Here is a 17,034-nt window from a genome sequence, read left to right as displayed (position 1 = left end):
GAGGCCAAAACACTGGAGCTTCAGCTTCAGTCCTTCCATTGAATATTCAGGGTTGATTCGTTTTAGGATTGACTGCATTGATCTCCTTGCAGTCTAAGACGTCAAACTGTAGGATGGCAAACATGTCTACAAAAAACCTCAAAAACTCTCTAGACTCAGATGTCTGTCTTATAGTGTGCCATTGGGCAGTAAGGGGCTTCCCTGGTGGCTCAGCAGTGAAGAATCTACCTGCCACTGCAGGAGACACAGGAGTGTTAGGAAGATCTCCTAGAGGAGGAAATGGCAACCTACTCCAGCATTCCTGCCTGAAAAACCCCATGGACAGAGGGGCCTGTCAGGTCACACAGTCCATGGAGTCGCAAGAGTCAGAAATGACCTAGCAACCAGACAATTGGGCAGTAAGTTGTGAAAAACGATCCCTAATGCTACCCCCAAATAATTAATGTTTAGTAGTCAGGAACATATTGAGTGCAGCACTTTCACAGCATCATCTTTCAAGATTTGAAATAGCTCAACTGGAATTCCATCACCACCACTAGCTTTGTTCTTAGTGATGCTTTCTAAGGCCCACTTGACATCACATTCCAAGATGTCTGGCTCTAGGTCAGTGATCACATTATCGTGACTATCTTGCTCGTGAAGATCTTTTTTGTATAGTTCTTCCGTGTATTCTTGCCACCTCTTCTTAATATCTTCTGCTTCTGTTAGGTCCCTACCATTTCTGTCCTTTATCGAGCCCATCTTTGCATGAAATGTTCCCTTGGAATCTAATTTTCTTGAAGAGATCTCTTGTTTTTCCTATTCTGTTGTTTTCCTCTATTTCTTTGCATTGATCACTGAGGAAGGCTTTCTTATCTCTCCTTGCTATTCTTTGGAACTCTGCATTCAGATGCTTATATCTTTCCTTTTCTCCTTTGCTTTTCGCCTCTCTTCTTTTCACAGCTATTTGTAAGGCCTCCTCAGACAGCCATTTTGCTTTTTTGCATTTCTTTTCCATGGGGATGGTCTTGGTCCCTGTCTCCTGTACAATGTCATGAACCTCCGTCCAGAGTTCATCAGGCACTCTATCTATCAGATCTAGTCCCTTAAATCTATTTCTCACTTCCACTGTATAATCATAAGGGATTTGATTTAGGTCATACCTGAATGGTCTAGTGGTTTTCCCTACTTTCTTCAATTTCAGTCTGAATTTGGCAATAAGGAGTTCATGATCTGAGCCACAGTCAGCTCCTGGTCTTGTTTTTGCTAACTGTATAGAGCTTCTCCATCTTTGGATGCAAAGAATATAATCAATCTGATTTCGGTGTTGACGATCTGGTGATGTCCATGAGTAGAGTCTTCTCTTGTGTTGTTGGAAGAGGGTGTTTGTTATGACCAGTGCGTTCTCTTGACAAAACTCTATTAGCCTTTGCCTTGTTTCATTCCGTGCTCCAAGGCCAAATTTGCCTGTTACTCCAGGTGTTTCTTGACTTCCTACTTTTGCATTCCAGTCCCCTATAATGAAAAGGACATCTTTTTTGGGTGGTAGTTCTAAAAGGTCTTGTAGGTCTTCATAGAACCGTTCAACTTCGGCTTCTTCAGCGTTACTGGTTGGGGCATAGGCCTGGATTACTGTAATATTAAATGGTTTGCCTTGGAAACGAACAGAAATCATTCTGTCGTTTTTAAGATTGCATCCAAGTACTGCATTTCGGACTCTTTTGTTGACCATGATGGCTCAGCAGTGGCCACAGGACTGGAAAAGGTCAGTCTTCATTCCAATCCCAAAGAAAGGCAATGCCAAAGAATGCTCAAACTACTGCACAATTGCACTCATCTCACACGCTAGTAAAGTCATGCTCAAAATTCTCCAAGCCAGGCTTCAGCAATATGTGAACCGTGAACTCCCAGATGTTCAAGCAGGTTTTAGAAAAGGCAGAGGCACCAGAGATCAAATTGCCAACATCCGCTGGATCATGGAGAAAGCAAGAGAGTTCCAGAAAAACATCTATTTCTGCTTCATTGACTATGCCAAAGCCTTTGACTGTGTGGATCACAATAAACTGTGGAAAATTCTGAAACAGATGGGAATACCAGACCACCTGACCTGCCTCTTGAGAAACCTGTACGCAGGTCAGGAAGCAACTGTCAGAACTGTACATGGAACAACCGACTGGTTCCAAATAGGAAAAGGAGTGCGTCAAAGCTGTATATTGTTACCTTGCTTATTTAACTTATATGCAGAGTACATCATGAGGAACGCCGGACTGGAAGAAGCACAAGCTGGAATCAAGATTGCCGGGAGAAATATCAATAATCTCAGATATGCAGATGACACCACCCTTATGGCAGAAAGTGAAGAGGAACTCAAAAGCCTCTTGATGAAAGTGAAAGAGGAGAGTGAAAAGCTTGGCTTGAAGCTCAACATTCAGAAAACAAAGATCATGGCATCTGGTCCCATTACTTCATGGGAAATAGATGGAAAAACAGTGGAAACAGCGTCAGACTTTTATTTTTTGGGGCTCCAAAATCACTGCAGATGCTGATTGCAGCCATGAAATTAAAAGACGCTTACTCCTTGGAAGGAAAGTTATGACCAACCTTAATAATATATTAAAAAGCAGAGACATTACTTTGCCAACCAAGGTCCGTCTAGTCAAGGCTATGGTTTTTCCCGTGGTCATGTATGGATGTGCGAGTTGGACTGTGAAGAAAGCTGATCACCAAAGAATTGATGCTTTTGAACTGTGATGCTGGAGAAGACTCTTGAGAGTCCCTTGTACCGCAAGGAGAGCCAACCAGTCCATTCTAAGGGAGATCGATCCTGGGTGTTCATTGGAAGGACTGATGCTAAAGCTGAAACTGCAATACTTTGGCCACCTCATGCGACGAGTTGACTCACTGGAAAAGACTCTGATGCTGGGAAAGGTTGGGGGCGGGAGGAGAAGGGGACGACCGAGAATGAGATGGCTGGATGGTATCACCGACCCTGTGGACATGAGTTTGAGTGAACTCCGGGAGTTGGTGATGGACAGGGAGGCCTGGTGTGCTGTGATTCATGGGGTCGCAGAGAGTCGGACACGACTGAGTGACTGAACTGAACTGAACTGAAGTCAGGAACAAGGATTAGGGAAAGAAAACAAGAATACTCTCTCTTTTTACACACTCAATGTTCACACGCCACAGGATAAGAATGAAGTTCAAGACAGCAGGTTTCTTCTTAAAATGTGTATTTTCAGAATTATAATGCTTACATTTTAAACAGTCTTAATACAATGGCTTTAGTCTAACAATATATTACAGAATAATGTGAAAAATGACTTTCATAGTAAACTATGAAAATGGAGTTAATACCTGCAATATCAAAGTCACCAACTTGTCACCTTTTCCAGCCGCAGAACACCAGCAAACCATCTTGACCACATTCTCAGGTCTTACAGCCTGGTGCACAGGGTGAATACATTTAGAGAAAGGGGCATTTTCAAGAAAAGTCAAATTTTAAAATCACATAGGATTCTTTTAAAGATTACAGTTGACAATAAAACCTTTAGATCAGGTTAGTTTGTTATTTCATAAAAAGTAATACAAGTTTTCATTTCATATACACACCTGGAGTGTTTAACTTCATTTTGTAACTCAGTTTTATTTTAAACACTACTAGAATTGACTAGGAGCCTGTGTGTCTTTTCTCCGCCAACCCTGGGATATCCAGCCCCATCACCTAAGACCAGTATGGGAACCTGGCCCACAAGAGGCTGAGCTGATGATGGAGTTGCAGGTAGAAGTCATTTTCAGATTAAATACAAGAATTTCCACATTAAAACAAGAAGAGTTATAATTTTTCCAGTCATAGGAGACCCTATGAAATTCACCAAAATTATAACTTATTTCCTTTTCCACTTGCTAGTATTTACATCTTCCACAGATATCTGTAAAATGGCTGCATAATGTTTCTTAGGATGCACATTCGATACCTCGCTTTACAATTGTTCAACAGCTGCTAAATTTTTACCTACAAAACCAGTTTGTCTCAAACACATAAGCCTGATTTTAAACACAACAAAAATTCAGTTACAGCCTTTTAGACTAAAAAAAAGTTTTAGGTGACATTCTTCATTTATGTTAAAAAAAAAAATAACAACAGAGGTACCCATGTAACTTAGATTGCAAAAGATCTTCTTGGGTAATCAACGAGGAAAAAAATAAACCTGTGATAAATTTCATGTCATTCAATTTTCAGACATAAGAAACCACCATGAACATTTTATACTTCCACTTCATTTTTTCCCTTCTGAATATGTATGTAATTAGAGAATTTCATAGTGGAATCAGAACCCAGTGCAAAAGTCAACTGGGTATCGGGAAGCACAGACCCACATCCCCCTCCGGAAGGTCACACATGGAGGAGGGTGCCGCCCTGGACTCTTGAGCCTCACCACGCAGATGGGTGAGAGGCTTTTCCAACACAATCAAGTCTCAAAGATCTCTTCACTCACTGGGCTTGGCGGATCTGTAGGGCAATCATCAATTTTTACAATAAAGCAAACCCATGCTAGAAACTGTAAACTACCATTAGATTCTGAACTTCTAATTTGCTTAGTTTATTAGCTTTAAACTGCACATAAGGAAGGTAAATTTCTGAAAATTTTAATGTTTAATTAAATGTACTGATAGTTATCTTTGTACACTTTTCCAAATTCTATAAATGAAAACCAGGGGAGCAAGGATCACCACCTTTATTTGTTAAACAAGCCGGAAGACCATATACTCAAGAGACTGTGATGCTCTGCTCTTTGTTCATTTTGCCCTGTGCCTTCTTGCCCCCAGGCCACCAGGAGGTGACAGCCAGGGACAGTGGTGGCTGCGGAAGCCTCCTTTTTCTCTAAGGTTCACACATTTGAGGTTATTCATGAGGTCCCACTCTCTGCTGGACTGACTACACTCACTTGCATTAATCTGGTCAGGTTAAATTCCAAGCACACTTTCCTAATGAATTAAGAGTTCTCTATTTCATATGTACAAAAATACATCGCTTTGGAGAGCTGGAAAAGGTTTAATACATACAACACTTATTTACAAGCTGTGACTTTCACACCAATAAAAACAAACACACATTTATTTTGTCCTTGATTTTTGGTGCAACTTATACATAAACATCAGTTAGTATGTACTTTTAAAAATAATAAATCAACCATATGTACAATTAAATGTACAACCTAAAGCAAATTAACCCATTTGTATGGTATGACTGCCATGTAGTAGGCAGCAGAGAGTAATAGTCCAAGACTCTTGCCCTCATACAAACAGACTAGAAATATGCTGAGAAGACCCCTCTAAACGTCATTTAAATGGAACCTCTTAATTTCTGAGACTTAAGGTGCAAAAGAAAAATACTGATTATACAGTAGCAATTACATGTAAAGACTTGAAAGGCGAGAGAAAAACACAACATATTAATCCCCACATATAAAATGATAATTAAAATAAATATATATTTAATTCCAAGTGCCTATGATACCTAATCCGCATGGGGGGAGAGGGGAGAAAGGGTTCCAGAAACATTTATTCCTAAACTATTTCAGTGCCGAGTTGTTTCTCATGCCCTGGTCTAGTCTTTAAGTACCTTTAAAATGGCTCCAGCTGTCGGATGCTCCAGACCCTCCCAGTCGGACGTCCCAAGGCACAGAAGGGGTTTTCATTCCCTCCTCACCCCCAACCCCCTGCCCAGAAAGGGAGCTATTCTAGAAAAGCACGACGAGATGATCTGGGGTAAAGGGCTGTGCTTTCCTCCTGAGGAGACACACAAGCCCACCTGGTCCAGAACCTGGGCAGCTATGTGGCCAGAAAGGCGTACGTGTCACTAACAAGCCCACAGGGCCTGTGTGTATCCACCTGAAAGACACCTGGGCTTCAGTAGAAGAACTGGCAGATGATAGGCTGCTCAGGCGAGTGGGCGCTAGAAAGCTCTTCAGGGAGCAGGGAGGAGGAGGGAGGCGGCGGGGCTCTGGGCAAACCTGGAGGACATCACGGGGCAGGGGGAGAAAGTTAACGGCCTCTGACACCCTGGGTGACAGGACACAATCAGCTGAGCACGGGGACTTCTCTGACGCTCCACAGCCAGGCAGAGTCACACAAGGCAGGTTAGAGCGAGAAGGCTACCATCAAGTCAGGATCCTTCTGGCGCACACACCCCCGGCCCGGGGACTGTGTGAGCCCTGTGCGTCATGTAACGCTGACTTCGAGGACATGGTCGTCTTTGCTGGGGATGACCAGGACCTGCGTGCCTGCACTCGAGTTGAAGGCCTGGCCGGGAGGCAGTGCTCGGAGCCGGGGCATCGGCAGGCCTTTGTGCTCGCTGCTGGCAGCCGAGTGCACACTGCCCCTGCTCTTGACGCTGCTGCTGTCCAGCTGGTCATCCATGTGCTTGTCCACCGACAGGCTGTCATTTTCTATCCAGCTATCTGCAAAACAATCAGGAAGTGAGACAGAGGCTGCCCTGTGGTGGCCTCTCCCCACCCCAGGAAGCTGCCCACCTCCCAAGCTGCCCTTCAAGGCACAAGGATGTCAACAGCTGCCACGCCTTTGAAGAGATGCCAGTACATAGGTCCCGGGTGGATCACCCTCGGGAGCAGGGGCCCAAGACGAGTGACCCTGACCAAGTGTTTGGTATTAGAGCACCCCGGTTCCGAGTGTGGGGCTGTTGAACAGCATGGAGCTACCACACACCCCACACCGAGGGCATGCTGTGTCCGTTACCTAACAGGGGCCCTACCCGCGTCTAGCTGTGAGGACTGTGCAGAGTGGTGGGGGAGGTACTTGAACAGCCTGACATCGGGGAGCGGCAGGTAGCCTGCAAAGAGCGGCATCAGCTCCATGTGGACTCGGTGCGTGGCCTGAGCCGTCACAGGCATGGAGATGACTCCGGAGCTCTTCCCGCACACCGCCCAGTTGCTGCTGTTGTCCACGACTGAAACAAAGAGGGAAAGCACCATGTTTACCCAGAAAGGGCCTCCAGGGTTCACACCAAATAAAAGGAGGCCAGTCCACTCTCCAGACTGATGTCTGGAAGTGGTGGGCTGTCCCAAATCTTGGTGCCCTGGAGCTCCATCTCAAAGTAGAACACCTCTGACTGAGAAAGGAAGGCACAAGCTGGCTACACGGGGGAAGATGGCTTCTTTCTCCTCACATTCGTGAGTGAGCAGAGTCAACGCTGCCTTGAAAGCCCTTGAAAATGTGGTGTGACCTCCCACCCAGCACCGTGCAGGCGGCATCAGCAGTGAGGACGCGGGTGGGCGCTGGTTCCTCCGTTACGTGTGGTACTGACCAGCGCATCTGATCCCAGCTCTGCCGCTCACATCAGCCCCCAGTGGTTGAGACAAAAAAGGTACGTGTGAAGCACGGAGCTCCTCTTTGGGACCACGGGGAGGCTGCACACATGGCAGCGCTGCTAAGGACGCTGTGAGACTGTGACTGTGATGAAACAGTGCGAGTCAAACACTGGACTGAGCAGTCACCCACGGGCACGCGGGGCAGGGTCCTCGGCAGCTCAGCAAAGGCCGATGAGGAAGGAGGGGCAGCAGAGGGCGAGCTTCCCGCAGCTGAGGCCGGGGGAGCTGTGAGGACGTCCAGAGGCCAAAGCGGCATCAGGGAGGGACACACTGGAGCAGCGGTTCTCAGAGCTGGTTCTCAGGGCACCCATGAGGGCACCTGTCCCTTCCTCACTGTGCTGGCATGCCCTCTGGTGGGAAACCCACAGGCCTGAGTGTTAGCCGGGGCCCCACTGGCACTTGGAGTAGAGGCACTGTGTTCTTCACTACTACAAAGTTAAGAGGAAAAAACTGTTGCTTTCAGTTAAGGATGTTCTTCACTGAACAGTCAAAATCTAATTAATTCAACCCTTTTGTACACGTCTGTTTTTTAACTTTAATTCTGAGATGATCACACACTCACGAGAAGTTGCAAAATAGTAGTGAGAGGTCTGTGCACCCACCATCCCGCCTCCTGTGCCAGGGGACACAGGCCCAGGCCCAGCACAGGTCACCGGGCACTGGGCTGGTGGCCCTCGGCGGAGAGTTCCTCAGTCTCAGGTATTTGGCAGACACCTTCTTAAAAATCAATGGCACAAGCCTGGTGCTTGGAAGAGGCTGCCCATGGTACAGTTCGCAACTGACCAAAACTCTGCATTCTGGGAAACGTGCATTTGCCACCGTGAGCTTGGTAGAGTCCCAACTCAGAATGCTGTGATGAGCCCATAACCAGTGTGAACGCACGACTGTCAACAGCAAGAAGGGCTGATGTGCAGTGGATCTGCACAACTCAGCAAACATGTTTCACAAACGCCTGAGGTGTGAGGGGAGGAACAGCGCCTGGCTGAGAGCGCTTCCACATGCAGGACAGGAGAAAGCACCAGGTGAGCTGCTCACATGATCTCAGACTCCAGCTGGAGCTGGCCTGTGAGAAACTGGCCCGTGTCAAGTGTCGGTGGAACATCAGAGGAGTGGCCCAGCCCTCTGAAGGCTGTAACAGGCGTCCTCCTTTACCAACTGCGACTCTACTCGGGATGGGAGGCTCCCGTGTCCTTCACCAGTCTGAACGCAGCACACGGGGACAACTCAGGCACCTTCTGGGACGCAGACACTGAAGAGACGTGAAGACGACAAAACATCGTTCTTCTCACTGTTTACTGTTTTGGAAAACAGCTCTTTCTCAAGAGCACTAATATCTTAAAGAAAGTAAATGAAGACTTGCCTCCCTAACCATTTTTAGAGCATAAAGGGGCTGACACCAAAACCTGAGAATCCTACAGAAGCAGCCCAGGCCCCAGAAGAGGAGGGCTGTAGAGGGGCTGGGAGGCGGGGAGGAGGAGGGGCCAGGGTCTGGGTAGCAGTAAAAGGGGCGAAAGGAGGCTGGAGGGAGAGGGCGGGAGCATGAGCACAGGACGCCTGGCCTGCTGAGCGACGGGGGCCCTGACTCACGGGCAGAGGACAGAGCAGCTCCAGGCACCACTGTGCCTCAGCCCTGAGCCCCACAGCTACTCCAACACCTCTCAGAGGAACAGCTCTGCACTAACCAGGTTCAACACCCTGTGAGCCCAGGACCACATCGTACACTGGGACATTCAAGCATGCTTTTTCAATTCTAGAATGTTCTCTCTTCAGATGAGGAGCACTGCATGTTGTGAATGACAGGGCCGAGCACAACAGTCAGGCGCAAGAAGCCTCGGGACCCACCTTCATACATCAGCTTTGTTGAGAAATACTCCTCCGATTCCGTCAGGGCTTCATCCTTGTCCACCTCCAGGAGGCCCGAGAGCCGCGTGATGGACACATCCAGGGAGCAGAGCGCGCCCGTCCTGCAGTGCTCCGCGCCCGGCGGGGGCGAGATCTCCGCCCTCACGGTGTACAGGGTCTGGGCCAGAAAGGAGGGAGGGCAAAGAAGACAGTCAACAAGCTGAAGAGACGGCTCTCTGAGGCCGTCACGGTGCTGCCTGCAGACGCGAATTTTCGAGAATGGACCAGAGGAGCAGCTGTACGTTCATGCCCTCTGACCGACTGAGTCCCTGTGGAGGCATGCCCTCGGGAAGCTCCACCCCAAGAGCCTTAAACTCTTAACATGAACATGGTCAAGCCTCTCAGGAGGAGGGAGGCTGGCCCAGTGACTGCGCACAGGCCTGTCACCAGGTCCCGGGCCAGCGTCGCGCTTCACGAACCTCCTCTCCCCACCAATACACACTGACTTATCTGCCGGGGCTACTGTAAAGCAGGTTCCGGACCTGCTTTACAGTTCTGGACACTTCAGATGCGTCACTAAAAGACACAACGCCATTACCACAACCAGCAAAATGAACAGAGTTCCTTGGAACTACTCCACATTAAGTCCATCCTGAACCTCCTCCACGATGTTCCCTTCTCTGTGACCTCCACACCTGACAGTCACAGCTGCTCACACTTGCCCACCACCCAGGACAAAGGCCCCAAACCTGCACAGGGGATGAGAGCCTGCCCCTCCACACGCTGGCAGCCCCACTGCCACAGGAGAGGAGAACGGCCACACCAGCAGGGCGGAGGGAAGAGGCCCGGCCTGGGAAGCCCACGGCTGGAGCCCAGCCATAAGAAAGGACAGAGTCCTGACACGCTCTCCACAATGAACGAGCGCTGGAAACATCATGTCACATCAGAGCCGTCAGTCTCGAGAAGATCACACTGAATGTGACTGTCCTCGCACAGGCGAGGTTCAGGTGCCCTGCTCTGGAGCGGGGTAGCTCAGGGCTGAGAGCAGGAGGGGGAGTGTGAACGGGCACAGGCTTTCTTCTCTGAAGTGTGAACATGACCGTGGTGCTGGCGGCCCAGGTCCCAATATACTAACTTCAATGAAGCCAACGCCCCAAACAGTGAACTTCACGGTGAAAGTGCTAGTCGCTCAGTCGTGTCTGACTCTGTGATCCATCCACGGTATAGCCCAGGCAAGAACACTAGAGTGGGTTGCCATTTCCTTCTCCAGGGGATCTTCCCAACCCAGGGATCAACCCAGGTCTCCCACATTGCAGGTGGACTGCTCACCATCTGCACCATCGGGGAACTTCATGGTACAGAAATGAAACTTTTAAAAAAAATAATAATTCTGTATTTCTGGTCCTCAGAATACCAGTTTTGAAGAGAGAAATCCACCAAGTATTTTTCTCTGGTTTTTTTTAACTAAGCTTGTACAGTTCTAAAGGAAAACTTTTCCTATGCTCAATTTGAAAAGGAAGCAAAAAAGACAAAAAAGTACCAGTGGAATCTGCTAATGAGTTCATCGTCACTGGCAGTAAGCAAACCACATTAAGTTTCTGCAGACTCTTCACCGTGTGAATAATCTATGTTCAATAGCGATCGCCACATAAAAGGGGCATCTGCTTGTCCAACAAAATGATGAACTACACTAGTGGCTATGTTTAACTCTAAGGCCAATACGGAACACTCAAGAAAACAGGTGGGTTTAAATAGTCTTTTGGTCAGAAGGAGGTATTAAAAAAACTGCTAACATCAAGAGCTACGCACACAAACACCTTCTCAAATAAAGTGTTGCTTAACAATCGCCGTCGTCAAGAGAAGAAAACACCACAAAGCTGTGTATCCACGTTCTGGTTTACCTAACGCTGAACCCAATCATCTCACTAAACAAACAGCACACCACGGCCCCGACTCACCTAGCACCGTGCTGCCTTTAGCTCCACACCTAATGTGCTGGTTAAAGAAAATCTGCTTTTTTTTAAAAAACTGGAGATGTAGCAGCTAAAGCTCAAGACAAAAGGAACAGGTGCAGGACACGACTAAGTCAGTATAAGGAAGACAACAGGGAGGAGAGGCTGGAGTCCTTTCTCTGGAGATGGTCATGCTCAGCGGGGGTCGCACAGGAGGGCCCAAGGGGCAGACATGCCATCTGACAGGACCAGGGCAGCTGGTCGCTGCCTCCATGTGCCTAGTGCTGGCTCTTTTCCATGACAGGTTGCTTCATTATATTGGAAGATTTTGTCTGATTTTTAAAGGTAAAGAATGTGACATCACCTTCTATGCTTCCACCCCAGAACCCCACCAAAAAAATAAGGCAATACATACAAAAAAATTTTCCACTTGAAATTCATAGGTGTAGGGCTTTAAGGAGACAGACAGCTGTTCTTCGGCAGCTGGGGAGAATCCGATGGAGAAGCGGCAGTGCAGAGAAGGGGGAGGCTCCTGTGTCCACTTCAGCTCCCAGACAAAGAACACGGCCTGCCTGCTGTGGATGCACTGCAAGAGAGTCAGCCGTCACTGCGTGCACGCACACACGCACACGCAGGCACACACACACCCCACAGGCGCTCAGGGCAAGGGTGTGTGTGCCCCCACCAGGCGAGCGGGAGGGAGCTGGGAGGCTGTCCCCAGGCCCGCTTCCTGACACACCTGCATGTGCTGCCGCAGCCCTGCCTCCCAGCACCGCCCGAGGCCCTGCCTGCAAAGACTGTCCAGAACTGATTTTTTATGATTCCAGAAGCTCGACAGCACAGGGGTAAAGAATATTTCTTAGTACACAGTATCCCATATGTTTCCAAAGTGGGAAATGTCATCAAACAATTAGAGGGACACCTTTACACCATGACAATCACTGTGATCTACCACTAAGTGAAGTGGGGAAAAGAACTGGTGCCACCTCAGGCATCAAGTCCGCATCTGTGCGTGTGGACAGACTCAGGAAGCACTGAAGTGGGCCACATGTGGGGAAAAGTCCTTTGAAAATGCCAGACGTCAGACACCCTTAAGAAAACCTATGATCTTCTGAACACTCAGCACTGACTGTCTAAAAACACACGCAACAAATGAACAGGAAGGCGGGGCCAGGATTCAGCCAGGCAGCACGAACATGAACATGACTCTTTCACGAAGCTGCCCTGACACCCAAGAGCCCGTCACTGGGCAAGGCAGCATGTGACTGTGGGCAGGATGCAGCAGCCACTGTTGCTGGGGTGATGGTGTCTACGCATCACCATGAGACTCAAGGAAGAGCTTGGAGTAAATCTGTGGGTGGCGTCTGACAAACGGAAGATTTAATTTTTCTAAAAACAATCTGCTTCCTACTCTGTGCACTGTGCCCCTTGGCCCACAGAGAACCCCGAGTGTGTGTGTCAGGGTGCTCCTCCCTGGGCGTGCGCATCCCACTGTCACCTGCGTGGCTGTTCCCTGTGCATGGCTGGCTCCGTCAAAGCCAGCACACTCTGCTGAGAGGTTACCTGTTCAGATTCCGTGTTTAGCGGTATCAGTCGCAGGTCGGTACTATCATGGGTGTCTACGAGACGACTATCTGACAGTTGGAAGTCAAGTTCTGACAAATTCTGGACACACACTTGAACATACTTCCTAAAGGAGAAAAAAAGATCCTGATGTTTGAGAACTTTATTAAATGCACTTTGGCTGTGTTAAGAAGACACTAGGGCACTTTCCCAGTGGTCCAATGGTTAAGTCTCCACCTTCTAATGTGGGCGGGGAGGGAGGCTACGATCCCACATGCCTTATGCCAAAAAACCAAAACATAAAACAGAAGCAAAACTGTAACAAACTCAACTAGGTAAGTAGAATTAACTTGAATTTCTGCTACACATAAGAGAAATTTTGAAAAGTCAGTCTCAAATGCAGCAACTCAGATTCTCTGTAGAGTCATTGGTGTTTTTAACCATTAATATCTACAGAATTGCTGAATCATTACTATCTGTGGAACTGTTGGTGTTTCTTTTTTTCTAATTAATTTTTGGCCACACTGGGTCTTCAGTGCTTTGTTCAGGCTTTCTCGGGCTGTGGAGAGCAGGGGCTGCTCTCCAGCTGCGGTGTGCGGGCTTCTCCTGTTGCAGAGCATGGGTTTTAGGGCATGTACGCTCAGCAGCTATGGCTCCCCAGCTCCAGAGCACGGGCTCAGTGGTGGTGGCACACAGGCTTAGTTGCTTCGTGGAATGTGGGATCTTCCCGGACCAGCGATGAAACCTGTGTCCCCTACACTGGCACCACCTGGAAAGTCCACTGCTGGTGTTTTCAAGCACCAGACACTGCGTCTCCCGATGCCCAGAGAGACGAAGTGCGGGACGACACCTGCAGACTTCCTTGTTGAGACACTGAATCTGAACCCAGTCAAGCCTCCAAAGCAGCGGCTCTCAATGGGGGGGCAATGTCTGGAGACATCTGTGGTTCTTACACTGCGGGCGGGGAAGGTGAGGAGTGCCCCTGGCGAAAAGCGGGGAACCAGGGGTGCTGCTAATCACCTACCACGTGGGGTTACCTAAGGGAGCGTCAGAAGACTTAAAGTTGAAAACCCCACCTTTGAGGTAAAAGACGGCAGCTGACAGGGAACTAGTTACACAAACCCATGATGATGTGATCAGTGGAATCCAGGATGGCAGCTGACCCAGGTCTGTCAATGGGCCAGTGGCTTGAAAACAGGGAAGGAGGGATAAAAAGGGATCTCAGAAACAGAGGGGACTTTGTCTGAATCCCACATCCTACAAAACAGCTGTGCAAACTCACTCCTGAGAGAGCTGGGGAAATCTCAGTAGAGCCTGTGCACTTAGGATCCAGGGAATGACTGTGAATCTGACAGGTGGACCGCAGCATTATGGCTGTCATAAAACATGCTCAGTGTCACCAAAGTCAAGCTCTGAGCAACAGGGCCTGCGTGTGGAGGAGACTGGGAAAGGAGCAGGGCCTGCGGTCCTTTACCGTGTCCCGGCTGACAGCAGGGAGTGCGTGGTCCTGAAGGGCACACTGAATGTGAGCGCGATGACGGTGGAGTAGATGGACCACGGGCAATCGATGGACACCTGAGGGGAAACAGGGAACAGGTCTTCAGACCACTCGCCACAGGGACAGCCATTGCCACCCACAGCCAGCCTCATCTGCAGTGGCTGCCAATTGCCTGGACAGTTAATGTGTTTACCATTCCTTATTCAGAAAGAAAAGCCCCACTGAACATACCACAAAGTAAGGAGAGAAAAGTGAGTCACTGGCAGTTTCAATGGCTCCCAAGCAGACACCACAGCTGAAAGTGCAGACACCACCCCCCCGAAAAATACACGTGGCCACAACACTAAATGCATTAACATGCAGGAGGTTATGACAAAGTGCTTTTAATCACATATGTGCAGACGACGCTAATCAATCATTAACGATTATAAAATTAAATGAACTGTCCGAACTCTTAATCCACATGACACTGACCACATAACTGAAAACCAATCAATCTGAGGGCATCATGTGGATCAAGCTAGTAACTTCCTGAAGGGCAGAAACCAGGTCTCAAACTTCTATTTATTTCCCTCACGGAACAAACGCATACACTGAGTAAAGAGCGTGCACATATTGATGTAAGTCGCGTCTCTGCTTCCTGAACTCTGTATCAGGTAAGGAGGGAAGAAATTCCAAGACTGAAAATGAAAACATTCTTCTTCAGGTGCTGCCCTGTCTGATACTTGATGCCATAATCCTTTTGAAATGACTGCACTTATTAGCCTTTTATCTTACTGCTTTTGTGCATATACTTCTTTTTGCACAAGTAACAAAAAAAATTCACCTTTTCCTCAATCCCTTCTCCATACCTCATGCAGCCACCAAGCTATTCTCCGTCTATGAGCGTGTCTTTATTTTTATTTTCCAGATTCCACATATAAGTTAGATCACGTGGTATATGTCTTTCTCTGACTTATTTCACTCAGCATAATACCCTCGATCCATCCTCCACCCATGCTGTCACAGATGGTGAGATTTCATTCTTGTTTATGGCTGAATAATATTCCTGTGTGGGTGTTCATCTCTAATTCATTCATTGGTGGGCGCTTTAGTTTGCTTCCGTATCTTGGCTACAATCAGCAATGCTGCAATGAACATGGGGTGCAGATTTCTTTTTGAGTTAGTGTTTCTGTTGTCTTCAGAAAAACACCAAGGAGCAGAATTGAGAGACTGTATGGCAGATCGATTTTTAATGTTTTGAGAACATTCCATACTGTTTTCTACAGTGGCTGCACCACTTTACATCCCCCATCAATAATACAGGAGGGGTACCTTTCCGCCAACACTTGCTGTCATCTTTCTGAGAACAGCCATTCCGACAGGTGTAAGATGTGATCTCCTTGTGGCTTTCATTAAACCTCCCTGATGATCAGTGATGTTGAGCATTTCTTTCATGAATTTGTGGCCTTCTGTCTGTCTTCTTTGGGAAAATGTCTGTTCAGATCTCCTGCCCATTTCTAAACTGGATTGCTTTTCTTTGCTATTAAGTTGTGTGAGTTCTCTATACACAGACACTTATCACATGTATGATCTGGGAATACTGTCTTCCACTCCGCAGGAAGCCTTTTCATCTCGTTGACAGTTTCTTTGCTGGGTAGAGCCGTCTTAGTTTGATGGAGCCTCATTTGTTTAGTTTTGCTTTTACTGTTTTTGGTGTCAGACTGTAAAAATCATCACCGAGGCCTATGTCAAGAACTTACTACCTGCGCTTTCTTCGAGGAGTTTTACTGTTTCAGGCCCTACTTTCAAGTCTTTAATTCATTTTGAGTTCGTTTTTGTGTACAGTGTAAATTCCAGTTTCATTCCTTTGCGTGTGGCTCTCCAGTTTTATCAACATCTTTTACTGAATGTCCTTTCTCCAAACATATATTCTTGTATCTTTATTATAAATTAACTGACCATATACGCAAAGATTTATTTAAAGGCTCTCTATTCTGTTCCACTGCTCTATGTGTCTATTTTCATGCCAGTATCATGAACACTGTTTGAATTACTATAGCTTGGTAATGTAATTTGAAATCAGAGAGCATGTTATTCCCAGCTTTGTACCTCTTTCTCAAGACTGCTTTTGATATTTGGGGACTTTTGTGGTTCTGCACAAACTTTAGGATTATTTCTTCTATTTCTGTGAAAAATGCCATTGGAATTTTGAAAAAGGCTGCACCAAACCTGTACATCGTCTTAGGTAGTATGGACACTTGAACAGCAGTAATTTTTCCAACACATAAGCATGAAATATCTTTCCATTTATTTGTGTCTTCTTCCATTTCTTTCATTAACGTCTTTTCAGTTTCAATATACAAGTCTCTTACCTTCTTCTTTAAATTTATTCCTAGGTATTTTATTTTTTGATGCAATTGAAAACAGGATTTTCTTAATGTCTCTGACAGCTCATTATTAGTGTAAAGAAATAGAACAGATTTCTGCATATTGATTTTGTATCCTGCAACTTCATGAAATTTGTTTACTAGTTCTAACAGTTTTTTGTTGGAATCTTTAGATTTTTCTATATGTAAAAAGGGGCTTCCTGGTAGCTCAGCTGGTAAAGAATCCACCTGCAATGCAGGAGACCTGGGTTTGATCTCTGGGTTGGGAAGATTCCCTGGAGGAGGACATGGCAACCCACTTCAGTATTCTTGCCTGGAGAATCCCCATGGATAGAGAAACCAGGAGGGTTACAGTCTATGGGGTCACAAAGAGTTGGACGTGACTGAGACTAAGCAAACAATAGTTTTTTGTTGGAATCTTTAGATTTTCAATATATATATCA

The 17,034-nt window shown here is 47.1% G+C and overlaps 1 protein-coding gene across 3 annotated transcripts in view; it reads right to left on the bottom strand.

The window, feature by feature from the left end:
- Positions 1-3,192: 3,192 nt before the first annotated feature.
- The window catches only part of TRAPPC10 (trafficking protein particle complex subunit 10), a 77,327-nt gene continuing 63,485 nt past the window's right edge, over positions 3,193-17,034 (bottom strand). For all 3 annotated transcript variants that reach the window (XM_055414888.2, XM_055414891.2, XM_088834735.1), the window contains 6 exons: positions 14,199-14,299; positions 12,725-12,851; positions 11,577-11,747; positions 9,210-9,387; positions 6,752-6,946; positions 3,193-6,440 (listed from right to left, as the gene is read on the bottom strand). In XM_055414888.2, coding sequence (XP_055270863.1) covers positions 6,202-6,440; positions 6,752-6,946; positions 9,210-9,387; positions 11,577-11,747; positions 12,725-12,851; positions 14,199-14,299 — 1,011 coding nt within the window. In that variant the 3' untranslated portion in view covers positions 3,193-6,201. The remainder of the gene's footprint in view (positions 6,441-6,751; positions 6,947-9,209; positions 9,388-11,576; positions 11,748-12,724; positions 12,852-14,198; positions 14,300-17,034) is intronic.

The sequence above is a fragment of the Moschus berezovskii genome, chromosome 1 (assembly GCF_049115385.1).
Source record: "Moschus berezovskii isolate FMDL1 chromosome 1, NW_MosBer_1.0, whole genome shotgun sequence".
Classification (NCBI taxonomy): Eukaryota; Metazoa; Chordata; class Mammalia; order Artiodactyla; family Moschidae; genus Moschus; species Moschus berezovskii.
The sequence above is the reverse complement of the archived record's forward strand: the minus strand, read 5'-3'. Positions and strand labels throughout refer to the sequence as shown.